At 32.3% G+C, this 20,835-nt stretch overlaps 1 protein-coding gene across 1 annotated transcript in view; it reads left to right on the forward strand.

Moving 5' to 3' along the window:
• The window catches only part of LOC143243248 (serine/threonine-protein kinase ATR-like), a 39,264-nt gene extending 21,906 nt beyond the window's left edge, over positions 1 to 17,358 (forward strand). Inside the window, exons 5-10 of the mRNA XM_076487096.1 lie at positions 6,662 to 6,797; positions 13,171 to 13,318; positions 13,570 to 13,727; positions 14,395 to 14,532; positions 16,722 to 16,928; positions 17,323 to 17,358. Coding sequence (XP_076343211.1) covers positions 6,662 to 6,797; positions 13,171 to 13,318; positions 13,570 to 13,727; positions 14,395 to 14,532; positions 16,722 to 16,928; positions 17,323 to 17,358 — 823 coding nt within the window. The remainder of the gene's footprint in view (positions 1 to 6,661; positions 6,798 to 13,170; positions 13,319 to 13,569; positions 13,728 to 14,394; positions 14,533 to 16,721; positions 16,929 to 17,322) is intronic.
• The last annotated feature ends 3,477 nt before the right edge of the window (positions 17,359 to 20,835 follow it).

The following is a 20,835-nucleotide window of genomic DNA, read 5'->3' on the forward strand; positions in this document are numbered from 1 at the left end:
AACAGATGCATAAAGTCAAGCATGCAGCCATGCAATCTCCATAGACAAACATTGGCAGTAGAATGGGTTGTATTGAAGAGCTCAGTGTCTTTCAACATGGCACTGTCATAGGATATTACTTTTTGAACAAGTGAGTTTGTGCATATCCCGCCTATTCTCGAAATTTGTAGAAGGTGCCTGAGCATAAGAATCAACAATGTACTAGTTATGTATGTCATACTAGTAACTGACTCTATTGTTGCCAAGTGAACTTTGGTGAATATTCTAGGAGTCTTGAGTGAATGGTATATCAAAGTAGACATGCTGAGAGACAAATATTATTATTATTGGACAGCTACAGCCCATATGACATAGCACTCGAAAGATATAACTGTGATTAACACCTATTAATCAGAAAACTGCACAACCAGTAATGTTTATAGATTTCAACCATTATAAACCATTGAACTTCAGTGAATTAATTTCAGGTGTTAGTATTTTGTAATTCATATAAGACCAATCAAGCTAGCTAGCTTAAGTGATATGTGACACTATCAACTCAGAATTAATATGCTTGTCATGGACCTAGATTATCAATAAAATATTCAGTTCTAGACCAATTATAAGAATTAGTATTATCTGTAAGTTCTAAAACTTTTGTAGATAAACAATCCTTTGTAATAAACTATTAATAATACCCATTATTATAAACTGTACTTTTCTTGTTATTGGAAGAATAATCATGAAACAACTCTGGTACATCAAAACTAAGGCAATTTTCAGTTTGTTTTTATTCTTACCCAAATCCAAGTCTGAATACTAAGCAAACATTTGATAGTATCTGTGTTAAAAATTTCATAATTTTCATTTTTCTCCACTAATTTTAAAATGATAGAATGTGTAAAAAAGAATTTTTGGCATAAACACTGTTATCATAGGTAAAATCATGTTATAAATTTTAATAATTCACAATAAACATTCAATAAAACTTACAAAATTTGATATATTTCTGTATTTATATTAATATTCATTATTTCAATGCCAGAAATAAATAAAGAGCAAACATCACAACAGAAATTTCTTTCATATATTTTGTGTATTTTTTTCATTTTTATACTTAAAAGTAAGACAATAAAGCATTGTAATAGAAATGTTTAAATTTACATAGGGAAATACACTATCAAGATTTTAACAATCACAATTGAATAATAATGTCCATTATTGACACTCACCAATGAATTATCAGTAGGACAGTTATTTGGAAGATCCCTGTCAGGCCAAAAAAACATCTGAGATGAATCTATAAAATCGTCCTCTAAACATTAATTCACTGAAGTTGAATCATTTGTAATGGTCTAAATCTATAAACATTACTGGTTCAATGCTGTAGTTTTCCAATTAATAGGCAAGTATCACAGTTATAGCTCCTGAGGCCTATAGCACACTGACTGTAGTTGTCCAATAATAATAATATTTGTTTCTCTGCACATTGGGTTTTATACACCAATTACAGGAGACTCTAGAAAATACACCAAAGTTCATTTGGCAACAATGCTGTCAGTAGAGAAAATGAAAGGTGAAATATGAAGTTTTCTGGGAAAAACATTTGAAATGTATTTAAGTGGTTTTATAAATTGCACAAACGAATACTGAAACTTTTTTGGAGGAGAAAAAATATTTTTAATCTTTACACACTGCATCCTCAAAACAAATACATAATATATTTACAGACAAACCTTTATTGTAGTTTGTTAAAATACTTAAAAAAATATGATTTTGTTGTGTGTGAAAGACTTGTAATGTTAACTGAAAGACTGCCAAGTTTTGTTAAGACTTGAAATGAGTACAAAGAGGTCATGTGTTTGGTAATTTTAACTGAATTCATGATGAGAGGGTTAAATCCAAAAGCACTTTAATGAAATCATAACATTACAAGTCCCATTACAACTTTCTGAGCCAAGGAAAGTTCCATGAAGATATAATAATGAAGAGCCTGCTGCTTCTTTCAAGGGCAATGACCTTTTCATGACTATCTGATATTACAGGTCTTGTTACATCATTTTAGAACCAAAAATAATTTCATGACTATTTGACATTATAGGTCTTGTTACATCATTTAGAACCAAGAACACTTTCATGACTATTACAGGTCTTTTGCATCGTTTAGAACCAAAACACTTTTATGACTACCTAATATTACAGGTCTTGTAACATTTAGAGCTGAGAAAACTTTCATGGTGATGCAATGTTACAGGTCTACCAAAGGTGTTCAAAATCAAAATGATTTTCATAAAGATGTAACATTGTGTCCTTTTGAATTTACCACTTTCATAGTAATTTGATGTTGTAGGTTCTTTCATTTTAAGAACACTCTTGATATGTTGCACCTGTAAAGGCCTATTTACATCCTTCCAAGCCCAGAACACTTTCTGGTTGATCCTTTTGCATTTTTTGAAGTGAAGAATATTTATGCTTTTATTTATACAGTGAAGAACAGATACTACTAAAGTCGTATTCAATGAATAATATTTGTAAAAATTATTAATTTAAAAGAGTGGAATAGAGATCATCAAAATAGTACAGCCTTGATATTGATGAATCTTCTGTCCAGCTGAAGGAAGTGATAAAAGACACCAATAAGAACTACGTATAATCACATTCTTTTCTCATTTATAAAATCACACATTTCTCTTCACTAATTCACCAACTTGTGACAACTGCTGAAGCCCTTCCAGGTAGCACCTCTGAAGTGGAGTGTGTCTCCTCCAATGTGCACAGCACAGTCACAGACACAAAACACTACACCCACCTTAAATGAAGTTGATATGAGGAATAAGAATGACTAGGGCTATTTTTTATAACATTAATCCACAACTGTTTGCAGGACCATGAGCAGTGATTTCCTGGTTAATAAAAACATGATCAGAAACAAAAAGTTGGATGTGTTTATTGTTATTACTTAGTAAAATCTACATATACATCTATACTAATAATGAAATTAACTTTGACATGTGATTCAAAAGCATGCATGTAAAGTCAGATGCATGCCCTAAATCTAATAAGCTACATGTGTGTCACTCTGTCCTTTTTTTGACAGTTGGCTGGATTTTGTTCCTCTTGCACAAAATAGTAAAAGTGTTTTCTTTTTGCATCCCTCACATTGTTATCTTAAATCAACAAGTAAAGTATAGTGTCCCCTCCCTAGTGCAAAGAAAATGGCTTCACAGAACAGAAGAACCAAATCTTGTATTGTACTCTTAGACTTTGAGAGAAGGATGAACCCACCATAAATGTTTTCCTAACTCATGGATTGTGTATTAAATAATAGATATTATTGTATAAGAAAATTTAAAGGCTGAACACTATGTGCTTGGTGTGATTCTTTTGTGTGGTAAGGGGTCTTACCAGGAAAGGTTCCATATTTTTAGTTTACTTTCTGTAGATGGGTGGCCTTGTGGTGACCCCTTCCAGGATTAACCTGAGAACCAGTTTTGGACGTTTTCAACAGGTGTTGTGGACATTGTGTCAGATGTTGGTGTTCGGGTATGATGTTCATGAAACCCTGGTGTAGCTGCAATGCCCTTGTTTAGCATTGTAACGTGTAGCCTCATAGGACTCCATGGTAGGCAGGGTCAATGGGTAGTAAATCTTCCTCTCACTCTTATGAATTCCGTAATCCTTGAAAATCACCACAACCATCAGATCTTGTAACTCAATTTTTAATCCTTCATTCTTTATCTGATTAATCCTTGGGGCATATGTCTCCCTTTTCATTTAAAAGGGATTAGAGTGGAATATTGGCTTTCCCAAGTCCATCAAGAAGCTATGTTTTGGGGACATCTTTGTGGAAATATCAACCCCAAAACACACTGAACACCTCCTGAATTTTAAGGCAATTTGGGATATACCCACTGATGTTACTCCCCCTTGCTATTGTGAATTCTTTACAAGGAGTAATTGTTGAGAGTAATTTGAAGAACATTCCTGAGTTGGAGATTCTTGCTTGTTTCCCCAACCAAGGAGTTTCTGTTGTGCAGCCATTTCTTCACTTGCAAGGACAGAATTATGCTGCCAACCAGTGTCGTAATTTTGACATTTAAATTGTTACATCTGTCTGCCTTGACATCGACCTGAATTGTAAGGTGTGGGTATATTCCTAACCCTCTCTGATTTTTTCAGTGCCAGCAGTTTTGATTTCAAAGACATCACATCGTAGTTCTTTGACGTGCACTTTTTGTGGTGGCAAAGACCACAATGCATATGAGTACAAACTGGAACCACATTGCATTAAAAGTAGTGGAGGAGAAAGAAGTACAGTGTTTTAAAACAGTTGACAACATTTAGCTTGAAACTCAGAAATTATTTTTCCCCAACTCCATTTCAGACATATGCTTCTGCACTATGTACCACTGCTGCAGTGCGAGTGCAGAAAGATTTATTTTCCAACAATGTGAAGAGTATTTTGCCCTCTTTGGATAAGTGAATTGGCAAGTCAGTGTCTACTCCTCACTCTGTTCCCACCATTCTTTCCAGTGATTGCCCAGGTCCAGGTTTTTCAGCCCTGCTTCTGGCAATATGCTATTAAACTTTAATCCTTACCACAGCATTCCCTTGAGGTTCTATCTTCCTCAGTGAGCTGTGCTCTTTTAGAATAGACAGTCTGCCACTCTTCTTTTTAGCCTTCATATTCAGGTGCACTGGTAGAATTGGGTGTGCCATTGGATGTCATTGCTGTTTCCACTGATCAGCCCATACTGCAATAGCTTATCATTCCCACTTGTTTATCTTTCTTTGAGTCATCTGAGGAAGGCAGATATTTCCAATTGAATGTACTATCTCTTTACTAAATATCTTTCAAACCATTCTTCTATTCCTATTTATGCATATGGTTTAAAGTACGGTGTCTCTGTACAACCTGCCAAGGTTTTTCTCCAAATGATTGAGAGGGGGAAGTTGTCCTTACTAGGTTATGCATTGGTCACAGCTTTTTAACTCATTATTTTCTTTCATCTGCGACTGAGCCACCAATTTGTGGCCTTTGTAACACTCAAGTCACAATAAACCATGTTTTACTGTTATGCCATCATTACAATCATAAGTGATGGCACTAAAACTAACTAAACTAACGTGGCAGGGGTTCAGTTTAGAGAAAGAGAAATCAGAAGAGTTCTCTCTCCAACTGGGGTGTTCAGGAACTTTGTAGTTCCTCTTCATCCCCTTTCGTGGATTATTATTAGGATTAAGTGGTGTTTTGTTTTTTTTATTATTATTTTAATAAATTAATTATCGTTATAGTCATTTCGTGAACTATATTTAGAAAACAAGAAACACTCGTTAGAGTATATTGTATAGAACATTTTCGCGCTATCATGCTGGGTGATACAATAATAGTGCTGTGCCAAAATAAGTGATGGCACTATTTTCTATATGCCTTAAGTATGGGTTTACCCTTGACATTGGAAATGGTAACACTGTCCGACTTCCTCATGTCTTTAACTTTTTATGAGCCATTTGCCTTTTTAATTCTATTTAGATCTTTTATACAAATTTTGGACATTGTTTTGTTTTAATTTAATTTATTTTTTTGCATTTTATAAGACATTCCTTTTCCCTATTTTACTGCTTGTTTGGTGTAGATAGTCTAGTTGGTTTGTGTCAGTAAACACCAACCAACTGAACACAATGTAGAAATATCAAAGTTGTTTTGATTAACAAAGTTTCCATTTCTTTGTTAGGTGGAATTGCCATAATAAAATGAGAAAGTGCTTAACAGTTATGAAATACAATTATATAGAAACATCACAAAGTCTAAAATAGTGGTTATGTACATAATAATGTGAAGGAAGTTTTCATGACAATATGACTGAATCTACTTTACTGAATTATTTTGGATGGTGATGTATTTTATGTTTAAGCAGTCAGTCAGGTTTAAAAGCAATCCTTTGGCAAGTTGAAGTAATGTGTTCAATAAATACAAGTTGATTTTTGTTGCAAACTGCAGGTAAAGAACAGTATTTAGGGAAAAGATACAAGGCTCATATCACTTGTTATTGCACTGAAATTGAAAAAGTATAATTAAGGGAACATGAAGACTGAAGAATTCAGTAGTACTTATTCAGTAACCTGTTTCTATTGTGTTTTAGCTGTATTGGACTCACTGCAGTTTATTTATTGTATTCAGTGCAATTATTTTGTTACAAAATATAATAAGCTTAGTTTATTGGAGTTCGTGTATCTGTTAAAATCAGTAAAATAGATCCTAGTAAATGACAAGTTTTAGAAAAGATGTTGGAAAGCCCTTCATTTTTTTATTTTTTTTTTTACATTAACTTGCATGAATAATTTATGTGCATCTCTAAACAACAGTTCATAAGTTATTTGTAATATATAGGAATACATTTGTGAAGATGAGAAACACACTTCAAGTAAAAATGTATTCTGAAGACAGCTGGTATGGATATTAGAACTTTAACATAAAGCAGAGTCAGTTGCAAACTCTCTCTTGTTAACCTGAAGATTACATGAGAAGATCAAAATATTCTTCTGTGCTTTATGTTAATTAAAGTTCTAATATCCATATTAGCTGTCTCAAGAATACATATAGGAATAGAGATTATTTTGAAGTAGAGAAGTTTGAGTTGAAACTTAAATAAATGTTTATCTTCTTTTGTTTTGTTTTTAGATTAGAAATGAGGAGATTGAGTGAGAACCAAAAGTCTTCATTTTTTTATTTAAGTGTAGAAGATGAAAACTTTGCTTATGATTTGGTTCAAGAGCTAGTTAGGTCTTTCCTAGCAGCTGAAGACACCAGAATACAAGTGAGTGGTTATTTTATACTGAAGTGTGTCTTTTGACTCTGTGTTATTGGTTTTATTTCACATTGACATACTTATGAGAAATGGTTAGAATAATTAGACTACCTATACAAAAGTTGCACAGATTTGAAAAATACTTTATTTTCACTTTACTTAAATTTAAGTTTTTCATTTGTTAAAACTTAATCATTTATTTTTAAAAAAATTAGTTTAAAATATAATCTTAATTATCTATGAACCTTGCCATTTCTTTCTTTCACTATACATGAGATATTAAATTTTTCAGAAATCTCAAAACAAATTGTTGATCACAGTAATCACTAGATATTCAGTGAGATATAACATTTAATTTACATTACCCAGTTGCTTTCTTACCCAACAAATGGTTTGTAACATGATGTTCTGAAATATGGACAAACATGTTTTGAATCTCCTGTGGTCTTCAAAATATGGATACAAATGGGTGAAGAAGTTCAGTGCAACAAAACATAAGCCACATTTTAAGGTGTGTTACCAAATCCTGGACTTACGAATGACAGCAGAATGTGCTTTTATATATTTCAAATACTGCATACCATTTTGGATTGTATATATGCTTTGAACAAAATACAGATTGTGACAATCATAACTCGCCACTGAAACACACTGTAAATGGAGAAAGTTTTAAATCGTCATCAGGTAAATAGAATAAATAAACTATCAAAAGATCATTTGTACAGGGTGTTCAGAAAGTCACTGTGCACTTGTATATTTATTAACAGACATGTTTCAATATAGAATACAGGAGGTAAATATGAATAACAATTATAAACAATATTAAAAGTGACCCCTGTTGGCTTGGATCCTTCTTATTTCGTTTCTAAACACTGCTGTCAGTTGCTGGCTTGAAATAGACTGAATAGACATATAATTACAAAACTGCACAGTGACTTTCTGAACACCCTGTATAACATTTTGTAACTCCGTTAACAACATCACTACAGTTGATAAACTTCTGCCAACCTGCATGGAGCCTAAGACAAGACCTTCCAGCTATATGAAGTAGTAAAGGTGTGCCAGGCACCAACAGAAATATTTTTTTTTTTTTGTTAAAAAAGAGCATGAAGTGAAAACATAAACTAACCATCTTTAGTGGCATAAAATTGAGTGAAACCAGGGAGAAGATACCTCAGTGTTGTCTTTACAAATCCACTACTATCACTAGTCAGTAGGAACATTAAGATTGTTCAGGACATAGAATTTTGTGTGGAATCAGCAGATCAGTTTTCTGGAGGGCAAAAAATATAGAAATGTCACTTCTAAGTGAAATATATTTAGAGAAGAGAAAATACTTCTAAAAGTGAAGGAATTTCTTCACTGAAACAGTGTTAAGCTACATCTGCATAATTTTAGGACTAACAGGTTTCACTTTTATAAGCTCATTCATTACTTACAAATAGACTTAATGTGTTGAAATAAAATTATTTGTAGACTGAGAATGTTTGTATCCTGTGTTTTGAAGCACCCATTGATAAAGTTGCAATATTGCTTTGGACTTTTCATTATTGTGAGTGAAAGACCTGTTGAGCTTCATGTATTTGTAGATAGTGAAAAATATTAGACACACTCGAGATTATAGGGTTGTTAATAAAGTGCCAATATCTAAAGTTTGTAACAAGAAGTAATTATTCTTGAGGAGACCTTTTGGTGTACACATAATTCAAGAACTGTACTGTATAACGAATCTTATGTTGATTGTATATGTGACTTTTTTTTAACACAGGCTTAGTCTCTGGGACTGGCTTTATAATCATTTTGTGTTTGATACAATTTTCAAGCTATTACTTTTAAATTAATAAATATATCTTAATGGAACTTGGTATATTATCAATAAATATTACAAGATTTGTTATGCAAAATATTGTGTTTTTTTTTATGAAGTCGTAAGCTTTTCTTTTGCCTTTTTTTCTTTTTTGCATGTTTCTTATCCAACATTTTGAGATGAAAAATACTTTCATGCATCAGAAAATTTTCAAATTTCACATACCAAATATAACATTCAAAAACTTATCAAATGTTTATTAAGGAAAAACATTATGTTTTGCCCTTTATTTTTACTAATGAATCTCTGTGTAGGTTTGGTTGATTTTACTGATTTTGTAACCAAAAAACAAAATATGTGTGTGTGTGTGTGTATATGTATAAATTTTGCCCTTTTCATTCTGGGATGACAACAGAGTATAACATGAAAACACAAATGTTTAGACTAAATAGCTTAAATCTTATAACATTATACATTCATATATATTTATTATTTTTATTATAACAACCTTTCATCCATGCATGCCTAACAATACAGAAGCTACAGTGAAGCAGTGCACATGTGTCATATTACTGTATTAAGTTATATGGAACTAATTTTACTATCCACAGAGTGACCTGTTTTGACTGTGTTGTAGTGGAAAAGGATTGTGCAAAATACAGTCACATTTCAATTATTATACATTATATACGTATTTACAATACTGTTATTTACAGGTAACAAATATACAGTTTAAATAAACAAAATAGTCATAAGTTACAATATCAGTACTGTAGAATTCCACTATAATTTATCAAGCTTAGTAAGTAAGCTGTATTTAGGTCTAAAAAATATGAAATTCCAACATAATGATTATCTTTTCTCACATATGTGAACTTTACACATGCTACAAACCTTCTGCTCCCCACTTTTGGAATTGTAAGATTTCAATGCGTTTCTCATCCGAATCGTCATGTGACATACTCATTTGACATATGTGGTTCCTTCTACACTCCTCTACTGAACTATCACTTCTCATTTGACAGTGCTTAGGTTTGGAAGAGCTTTTTCTTTTTTAAGGTTGTATTTACTGCTCACAAGGTTCTATCACTTTTGGGGATATGGCATTATTGTTAGCAGCTCGAGATGGTGATTCCTCCTTTTCTTCCATTTTCCATCTTTCCCCTTGACTATCCGTGTAGGCTTCTGTGCTCAGTGAGAGCTCTTTGTTGACATACTGCTTCCTACCAGGATACGTTTTCTTTATCCTCTGGCAATCCTCCTCTGTTCATGATCTTTTACCTACTTTTTTTGCCAGTTAGGTCCATCTTTTGTTTCAGTTGGTCTATTTCTCTTGGAATTTGTTCTAGGTATACTCCTATCAGATCTGACAATTTCACTTTTCCCTTGCTTGCCTTTGTCATCCATTCTAAGTCTTCCATTATATTGCAGTTTCCTCTTTGTTTGGGGTTTTATCTTCCACCTGTAGCCATTCTTCATAATTCTGTGTGACTGACTGTTAAGTTTCTATTTATACTTTTTTTTTTCTTTTCACAGGTCTTCTTTTCATTCATCATTATTTTGATCCTGTTCTGTGGTCAGACACCAGGATTTTTTTAAACTTTAAATCCACACTGTACTTCCATGATGTGTTCAATTTATCTTCCATGGCTTCACACATTCACCATTGAGATGGGGTGTTCCACAAAATCACATATAGGTTCATGATTTTCATGATATTTTGTGTTTCATAACCAAGCCCATCCCAGACTGTATCACCCTTGGACTGAATGGGAAAACAGAAGGGGTTTGTTGTTCATCCCAATCATTCCTAGAATTAATAACTCAGTATGGTCTGATTTTTCAAAATAAGATTTTGTGGTTATGTGGTGATACTGCTTTGGATTTCACCACCACATTGTCACCTTCCTTGCTTCAAGTGGAGTATGGGCATCCTTACAACTCCAGTTCCAAATTGCTGAGGTGGTTGACCCTGAAGGCACCCAGCTGAATGAGTTACTCACAATAACCAATAAATTACAGAATAGGGTGGTGGTATTTTATGGGTGTAGATGATGTGATATTCTTCTCTTTATGATAACCATTGACAACAGAATGAGACATCAAGATGTAATTCATCCCTTTTATTGGAAACTGTCATCCTACTCTGAACTAAATGTTGTTACACTATAAGAAGGTTTTGAATTTAGAGTGAACTCATTTACTTAAGTTCTCACACATATTTCAAGTTAACTATCTTCCTAACTCAATTTCCTCCATCTTGGCTGTGGGTCACAGCAATGATTTGTGAAATTGTTCTGGTTCTGTCATTGGCTATCTCTTGTTTCTTGTTTTCTCATCTTAATATTAGGGGTATGATATTGTCTATGGATGGTCCTGGCCCATTTCACAGTTATGGGAGTTGATTACATGCAACAGACATTCTGTTGATACCAATTCAATAGCTCAGATCTAATCCTAGTGTCATACCCAGGAATTAGAGTGGGTTTCAATTCCCCATTTCATGGGATTGAGGTAAAGAGTGTATGCTCTTTATTCTACACTCACATGGATGTTGGTATCTCATGGGCATGTTTTGAAAGTAGTTGATTTACTATGTGTAGTCCATTGCATCCAAGCTGCTGTACACCTAGGGGTGTTTCTTTTGTTTACCTGCCTTTCCTATTTTGAGATTGAGTTACAGTATTGGTTATGACCACTTTCTTGCCACATTCTCTCTCACTCTGATGTACTCCTCTCATTTTTTTCCCTTATATTTCACACGTTTCATAATCGGATGAAGAGTATCCCTGGCTCAGAAATGGTCCACTTCCCCTTTCTATGATCTTCAGATCTGATTCTTTCATTTCCAAGATATCCTTCAGATAATTTTAAAATATTCTTTTGTCATATCCTCACACTGGTCCCTCCTTGTTATCAATGTAAGATTCTAGCTAATATTGTGAGAGTAGATAATTACCATATCAGAAGTCTTAATTTTCCCTATACTGAAAATGTATTTTCAATGTACTTGCCATCTCTCACAAGATTAACTGTTCTTATTTAGTGTTGCCCTTTGTATGTGAACTTTTTCTTTATGCATACTACAAGTCTTCCACTCCCCTTGAATTGGGATTTGTTTATCAAGGAAATCATCATCCGTTATCCTCTCATATTCCTGTTAATACTTTAGGTCTTTTACAGTAAACACAGTCACATGATACCTTATATCTTTCACATTAAACACAGTCACACATAATACCTTATATCTTTCACAGTGAACACAGTCACAACATACTTTATATCTTTCTTCTATATCTTTCACACTAAACACAGTCTTGCATAATACCTTATATCTTTCACAGTAAACACAGTCACACACGATACCTTATATCTTTCACAGTAAACACAGTCACACACGATACCTTATATCTTTCACAGTAAGCACAGTCACACGTGATACCTTATATCTTTCACATTAAACACAGTCACACATAATACCTTATATCTTTCACAGTAAACACAGTTGCACATGATACCTTATATCTTTCACAGTGAACACAGTCACAACATACTTTATATCTTTCTTCTATATCTTTCACACTAAACACAGTCTTGCATAATACCTTATATCTTTCACACTAAACACAGTCACACGTGATACCTTATATCTTTCACATTAAACACAGTCACACGTTATACCTTATATCTTTCACATTAAATACAGTCACACATGATACCTTATATCTTTCACATTAAACACAGTCACACATAATACCTTATATCTTTCACAGTAAACACAGTCACACACGATACCTTATATCTTTCACAGTAAGCACAGTCACACGTGATACCTTATATCTTTCACATTAAACACAGTCACACGTGATACCTTATATCTTTCACATTAAACACAGTCACACATAATACCTTATATCTTTCACAGTAAACACAGTTGCACATGATACCTTATATCTTTCACAGTGAACACAGTCACAACATGATACTTTATATCTGTCTTCTATATCTTTCACACTAAACACAGTCTTGCATAATACCTTATATCTTTCACACTAAACACAGTCACACGTGATACCTTATATCTTTCACATTAAACACAGTCACACATAATACCTTATATCTTTCACATTAAACACAGTCACACATAATACCTTATATCTTTCACATTAAACACAGTCACACATAATACCTTATATCTTTCACAGTAAGCACAGTCACATGTGATACCTTATATCTTTCACATTAAACACAGTCTTGCATAATACATTATATCTTTCACATTAAACACAGTCACACATAATACCTTGTATCTTTCACAGTAAACACAGTTGCACATGATACCTTATATCTTTCACAGTAAACACAGTGACACGTTATACCTTATATCTTTCACAGTAAACACAGTCACGTATGATACTGTAGGCCTTTCACAGTAAACATATGGTATTGTGTGTATTTATTGTTATTTTTATTTCTCCACTTCCTAACGTTTTTCTTTCTTTCTGGAACTGAAGTTTTTCATGCTGTGTTTATGACTGTTTTCTTATGTAAAGTACACATTTTTCTTTTTTGTAGGACTGTGCATCTTATGCACTGCAGGAAACCTTACAGATATATACTTGTCAAAGTGGAGAGTTGTCACAAATTGTGAGACCAAGTAATAGTCTTTGGAACAGGTTTTCAGAAGAGATTCAAGAAATTTTGGTACCTTTGCAGCACTCAGGTATGTATTTTATTTTTTATTATAATGAAATTTAGACAGTAATTTTCAGTTATTTTCTTTCTTATCAATTTTTTTTCTAACATTGTTCATTGTGTTATGTTTTTCTTTTATCTTTACTGTGTTATAAAACATTACAATTCAACAGTATTTTAGCCTAGTTTAAACATTAAAAACTCAATTTTTTTTAAATATTTCACATAAACTGAAAAGTTATTTGAATATTGAAGTTGTTCTGCTTTTTTTAATAAAAGTTAAAAAAAAAAGTTCATCAGGTTTTGTGTTATTATTTGATAGGTACATTATGTCTAGTAACAAGAGGACTTCCTTTCCATGCCCAATATATGGGAGCAAACTAGGAAGCACTTTTAAAGATTGGGCCTGTAATTGGGCATCTTGTCTTCTCCAGAAGGTAAGAAGCACTTTTCTGTGATAAAAAGAAATGAGATAATTAGGTTGCTAATCAATATTATTGTTATAGGTGATTATTATATTAATTAAAACCATGACAAAATTTGAACTAGAGATCAGACTGTGTAGATAAAAGTATTACTGAAACAGAGGCACCTCACAGTTCAGCTAAACATATCTGTTCACACAGTTCTTGTAAGTCTGAGTTTCATTTCCTTTTCTAATTCAGGAGAATGTTAATTTCAACTATTAAGTAACGTGCACACAGTTCTGTAACATTTGTCACAGTTTTAGCCCATTAGGAGCACATTATTGAAACTTACTCTACAAATATGTTTAGAACATAAAGGTGGTATACACTTTTAGAATTTCTTTTGGGGGGGTAGACTACTGTAGTATCAAAGACAAGTACTAGATTATAATCACCACATTACACTTAAAATTCTCTCATTTTGTCTTTGTATATGTTAATTTTCTGTTTTTAATGGAAAGAAAAGAAATAGTGCAGAATAGTTTTTATAAAACTGCTTTTGAGAACAGATTATGCCATAGAGAAAAACAACCAAAATCATTTCAATTTAAAACTAACTTTTCCATGCTCATTAGCATGTTTTTAAATGCCCTTAATTTTATAAAATTTATATGGTTTTGTGTATTTAATTTCTCAGATAAAGCGAGAGAATACAGCTAGAGTTTTTCAGTCATGCTTCATGATTGTCAAAAACGATGTGAAGACAGCAGTTTTTCTTCTTCCTCACATCATGGTTAATGTTTTACAAGATGCAAGCAATGAAGAAAAGGAAGATGTTTGTTTTAAGAAATAATATAAAGTATAGAAGTAAATGTACATAATTCTTTATATGACATTTTCTTTTTTCAGAAGTAAAGAATATAATACAACTGATAGGCTGTGAGATTTTAAAGACAGAGCTTAGCATTGATAGCCATTTGACAGACTTCTGCATCTTCTCTTATCAGATTGGCCAATCATTAATTTTGTTTAGATCTGGTAATAAAATGTTTTAAGGGGTAAGAAAGCAGGGAACAGAAAGAAAATACCAGTACCAGTACATCTGCTTTGATGTTTACAGTAAATAGAAAAGATTCTGAATTGGTTAATTATCTATCAGTCAGCCAAAGGTATTCTGACTTTTGGGACATTTTACTTAACTTTAGTCTTTCAGTCGTTTTTCAGGATGTGAATTCTATTGTGAGAAACTATTTTCAAAATAATATTAAAAGTACTTCCTTTTATCAAAAAATTTTCTTTCTTTCTTATTGTTGATTACAAATCCTAGTTCCATCTTACATATCTAGTCAATTTCAACTTGATTGAAAGTAACATTATTTCTTTTGACAGTTTATTTTGCCAGTTACAACTGTCACTGCCAGAAACAAAGATAAAACTGTCAAAAATGTATGAGTGACCTATGGTCAGATCTTTGAAATTGAGATCAACGTTACTTTTGTCAGTCTAATTAACAATATTTTTGCTAAGAGTATTCTTGGACAGCATGAATTTATATCTAATAATGTTTTTTTTTTAATAGATATTAAATTATTTATGTGTATCTTATGAGTGCTATAAACTTAACAGTAACATTCAAGAAGAAATAGTTTGAATTATTAGAATAATTTGTTTTATTTACCGTACATGTTTACTTAGCTTATGTGCACTGAAGTCTTGTCATAACTTTCAACAAATATAATGTAATATGAAAAACATGAATGTTAAAATAAACTATAATCCACTTTTGCATGTTACACCAAATGTTATAGCATTAAAAATACCAGTTGAACAGTGATTTTGATTTATATAATTATATAAGACAACATTGTTTGTTTTTTGAATGCTGTGCAGTGTAAGACTACAGTGTTACTGCAATAGTAAATGATGCACAGGCAGATAGGTTTAAAAAACTGCATCTAGGTTGAGTCAGGTGTCTAAAGCTCTGTTTGGTTGGTTAAACTTGCTCTTAGACTGTGTCAAATGTCTGTAGTTTTTACTTTGGCACTGTAAGTATACAGACTGCTAAAATAGAGACTATACGAGGATAGCTTGTATTTCACACACCTACTAAGGTGCATTATGCTCACATATAGCAGGAAATGACTTGCTTCTTATTGTGCCAAGAACATACCAAGTGGACCAACAATATAAGAATAGTAATTTTACAAGTGAGCTATGTCTCACCCTGCTACCACATAACAGCTATGTGCTTATTTGATGAGTATCTGAGAGTCAGGTTAAATACCATATTCATATGGAGACATTGTACATATGATGGTGATTCAAGTTGGTGTTGACAGCAATGAACATTGGAAGACTTTGTTTTACGATCTTCTGATTGGACTACTAATGCCTTAAATTCTATTATCCTGTGTTCTGTCACATAATGAATTATGATTTTCATTCTAACTGTGTAGAAGTAATCAGTACATCGTCTTCAAAAAAGAGGGGATTGAGTGAAGTGTGTCACCAGTCTTCATATCCATTGTTCATGCATGAGATACTCTTGTGAGCTTCATCACATCCTATGAAATAATTCAGAATACTGAAAATGCCCTGAAGGTATTTGTTTTTAATGGAGTGATTACTGATGCCTTAGAACTTAATGAACATTCTGATTTCGAGTATACAGCATCAGTGCTGTACTGCCTTTGTTGTTCATGGTGGTTGTCCTACATATTAAGATGAAATCCCCAGAATTGTGGAGGTGTAAAGATGACTGATTTATACCAAAATGAACTGAAAATGTGAGCTGAATAATGTGTTCACAGCAGTTTTTGCGTTATCATAGATGTTATAAATTACAAGAATCTATGAAATATTTTGCTGCATATTTTAGTAGTAGAATTTTAAAAGCAAAATGGAATGTGAAATAATTTTTTTAACGTTGATAATCAAGGTAGATTTTAATCTCACTAAAATTTAGAATTAATATGTGTTATTATAAAAAGAAAAGCAAAACTTTTTATGTATTTGGGTCTATAGATCTACAGAGAGATTATGGCTGTTCTAAGCCATGTTGACCAAGCTGAACAGAGCAAATTGAAGTTTCATGAGAAGACTGACCTTTGCCACTTGAGTGCCCAGACTGTGTTTTCAATATTGGATTGTTTAACGGTTTGGTGTCATCAGTATTTTGTGATGTTGAGATCTAGTAACCAGAATAACCCAAGCCTGCAAATAAAGGGAAAGGTAGTTGGAATACTCATTAATTAATCATGAGCTTAAGTTACTGGTATTTTATGTTCTTTTCTTTGAGAAATTAAAGACTGTAAATATTATAAAACAATTAAAATGCCTGTTCTAGTCATTGATTAACAGCCTTATTTATGTTTTACAACATAAAATGTCACTTTGCTAGGAAATAAGTAATGATTTATTAGGGTAATAATTTCAAAATTTGAAGCAGAGTTACCAGAATATTTTCTCATGTAAAATAATTGAATTTACTACAAGACTTTCATCTGTAGAAGCTAGTGGTGGTAATAACTTTTGGGTAACAAATTTTCTACAGTGTTCTTTAAGAAAAAATTAATTTCATTATTAGTCTAGCCTGTATTTCTAAAACTGTTGTGTTGCCTTTTAGATTCCTTTAGGTAGAGGAGAAGGTTTGTCCACTTAGTTGTTGTTACTTTCTCATTGTGTAAAGCATCATTCTTTGGCTACAGGTTGAGATCCAGTCATATATATTTATATACACACACAAAACATTGTGGTCCAATAACCCTAACCACTAACATGAGATACAGGTTTCATGACTGCCTAAATCCAACCTTGGCTACCTGGTTGAGGCTAACCTATACGAATGATTACTTGTATTCTGTTCCACCTTGGATATAAAAATTAAGTTTCAGGTGAAGAGCATATCTGTTCTGGAGGTAGTTCAGTTCTCCCACTCTTGTACTATTCTTTTCTTGGTATACCCTGTTCTATGAAGACACTTTCTGTATGGATCATGCCTGCACCAGCCCCTCCACCTTCTTAACATGGGATTCTAGTGTCAGTAGATGGTATATTTCTTAACTGAACATGTATTTTCGATAATACTTACCTTCACTGACACCTCCTGTTCTACCTTCCCACTAAAACCAAATGTATTTCTCAGAAAAAGTGACTGTGTTGTCAGGATGAGATGGTTATATACAGTACCTAGTTAGAAGGCACATTAAAGTTTGTGGAGCAGTTTGCTAGTTAGAACTTGTCTAAGGTATTTAAGTTGGGTATAAAAGACTGAAGTTAGTATTTTCAGTGCTTAGATGGGCAAAATATGGAATCCTTAGAAATCATGAAATAGCTGTAATGTCTGCATAGGTAAGTATTATTGGAAGTGCATTTTAGTTTAAGAAAGCATTAGTTTCCATTTTTGATACATTACCATCTAAACCCTGAGTTTGACTTATAGTTTAATGAAGAGCAATTGAATATTTTAAATGGTAGTGTGTACACAAACCTATGTATGTCACTTAGGTCTTTAACATTCAAGAGATGTACAAACAAGTCATCATGTTCTTTCAAGAGCTGTAGTTTGTGACAGGACCTTTTCATCCATGTAGCAAGTGTATAGTTATACTGTGACCTAATCTGGTGCATTATATTCAGTACTGTGTGGTCTAACTTTCATGCAGTATTAAGGACTTAACAATGTTTAATCCTTTTATAATGGGTCATGGATCAAAGGCCATCTTGTTGTGTTTGTTGACTTGCATTCAAGATTGTATTGAACAAATATTTTATGAATTTATGTCAGTAAGTTTGGAATCAAATTGTAGATTATAATTTTACTATTTAATGTTATGTATGAGTTAATTTCTTAGTTTAAAAATAAGTATTAAAAGAACATAAATATTGATTTTAGTGAGTCACATGTTATGTTTAATGCTGCACAGTTTAAAATTAGATGTTTGTGGTGTCAAAATACTAAGTTCACAGTTTCATACAAATTAGGAACTCAGATTACTAACTTTGACAAGCTAGAATATAAAATAAAAAGGTATGAGGTCTTTAACACAGTGGGCTCTATTCAACTCTTTCCAATTTTTTGAAACAGTCCATTATATACTCTTACTACAGTATATGACATGTGAATAACCAATCAGTAGCTTAAGATGTTCCTAAAGTGGTTTTTTAGCTATTTTAATCTTTGAAAAAGCTAGTGTTCTTTCAATCTAAGTTTTCAAGGAGTTTGGTTGTGTCTTTAGTCTGCTCATAGTTTCATATATTTTAAAATTGATATAAATCTAGTTACTAAGTGGAATTCTATGGTATCAGTGTAGTTACTTATGATTTTTTGGTTATTCAACTGTATGTATAAAACCTAAAAAAAAATTGTTTGATATCCTCCACTTGTGAAATTTCAAAAGGCTTAGCAACTTATGTCCAGCAACAACCAAGTACAGAGATCGTAGAGAGAAGAGATAATTGTTTGCTTTTCCCATTTTTTTTTCTATATTTTAAGAAAAGTTTAATAATTTATTTCTAAATAGTCATAATGTATATACATATATATAATGTATAATAATTTAAATGTGTCTGTATATTACAAAATACTAGTCCACTAAAACACAGCCAAGACAGAAAAGACTAAAGGTCAGTTTTATGTTACTGGATATGTAATATGAGAGCACCAGATCAATGCAAGTTGCACAATGCTAGCTAGGCATGACTGGAAGGTCAGTAACATAATAAATATATATGTAACATGTAGCATTATGAGACTTAGTCTACTTAAACTAAACATTTGTATTTTCATATTACAATATGTCATCATCATAGCACTAAAAAAAAAAATTATTTATTTCCTAATTTTTTAATGATAGTTACAAAGCTAGTTAAGTGACAGACCCCACAGCTGGAGTGTAGAAAATAACATAATGTATAAAGTTTTACTGAAATCAAACATCTGAAATATATTTGGGAAGTTTTAGAGATTATGCAAATAATATTTGAGATTTTTGGGATGAAGAACAGTTTTTAACTCGTAACATGAAATCACTTTGCACTCATACTAGTAATGAAACAGACTCAATTTTCACAAACAGATCTTTTATAAAAATAGTTCACGAAACATCTGATTTTTGTAAAAAAAAATACTTGTATCTGTACTAATGTCTACCAGATTTTGTGAAGGTACATGTGCTGTGTCAAAAGTTATAGTACAAATACTTAATGTGTGCAAATGTGTAGATGAACTTGTATATTATACTGAGTCTGTAGCAAAAGGGCAAATTACTGCTAGTTATCATAATTTTTTCCTGATCTGTCTCTAGCAAAAGCTATCCTTCATATATAAAATGAAGTAGCATGTATAAACTATCTGTTACACCTTATTCATTGATATTTGTATGTAACTTCTAAAAATATGTAACCTGTAAACTTTAGAACTACATTGATAATGAAGAGAAATTCATCTTTGTATGTGGCTTATGTACTTGTATTGTATATTGTGTCTTCAACTTGGTTCACTGATGAAAACTTTGACTGCATTTAACAGAAACAAGATATGTCAGCAGTCTCATTTGAAAAATCTGATAAGCTGACAATTTTACAGATTTTGGTTTAAAGTGGAGAAACTATAGAATGATGTGTTGGAGCTTTCATCCTGGAAGGAAGCAAATGTGATGATTGTTATGGTATAAATAAAACCAGAATTTACAAAATATTCGATTTCTCAAAACAAGCAAAGTAAGTTGCAGTTTAATAATAAAATGATCTTGTGGAAACCACCAAAATGTGTTGCCAACTTGCCCTTGAAAGTAGAAATTCAGCTAAGAAATGATGGCAGAGTTTCAATGTTGAATTCATTTGCAATTTTTCAGTTTCTGTGCCACATCTCCTTTAGCTCTATATATATATATCAACATACTCCATGAAATGCTTCAGTTCATTGTAGAGTCAAATTATTGCAACATCAGTATTTTGGGATTCATCTTTAGTGGTTTTTATTGTTTTTCTGATAAGCTTCAAAGATCTGAAGTTGTTTACATGTACAATCTGTACTATTATAGTTCATTCAAACTTTGCTGCTTTCAACATCTGTTTTGTAACTGATATCAACTTCTGTTTAGAACTTTATCGTTAAAATAATAGATAAAATTCCAAA

Source organism: Tachypleus tridentatus, unplaced genomic scaffold (assembly GCF_004210375.1).
Source record: "Tachypleus tridentatus isolate NWPU-2018 unplaced genomic scaffold, ASM421037v1 Hic_cluster_2, whole genome shotgun sequence".
NCBI classification, from domain to species: Eukaryota; Metazoa; Arthropoda; class Merostomata; order Xiphosura; family Limulidae; genus Tachypleus; species Tachypleus tridentatus.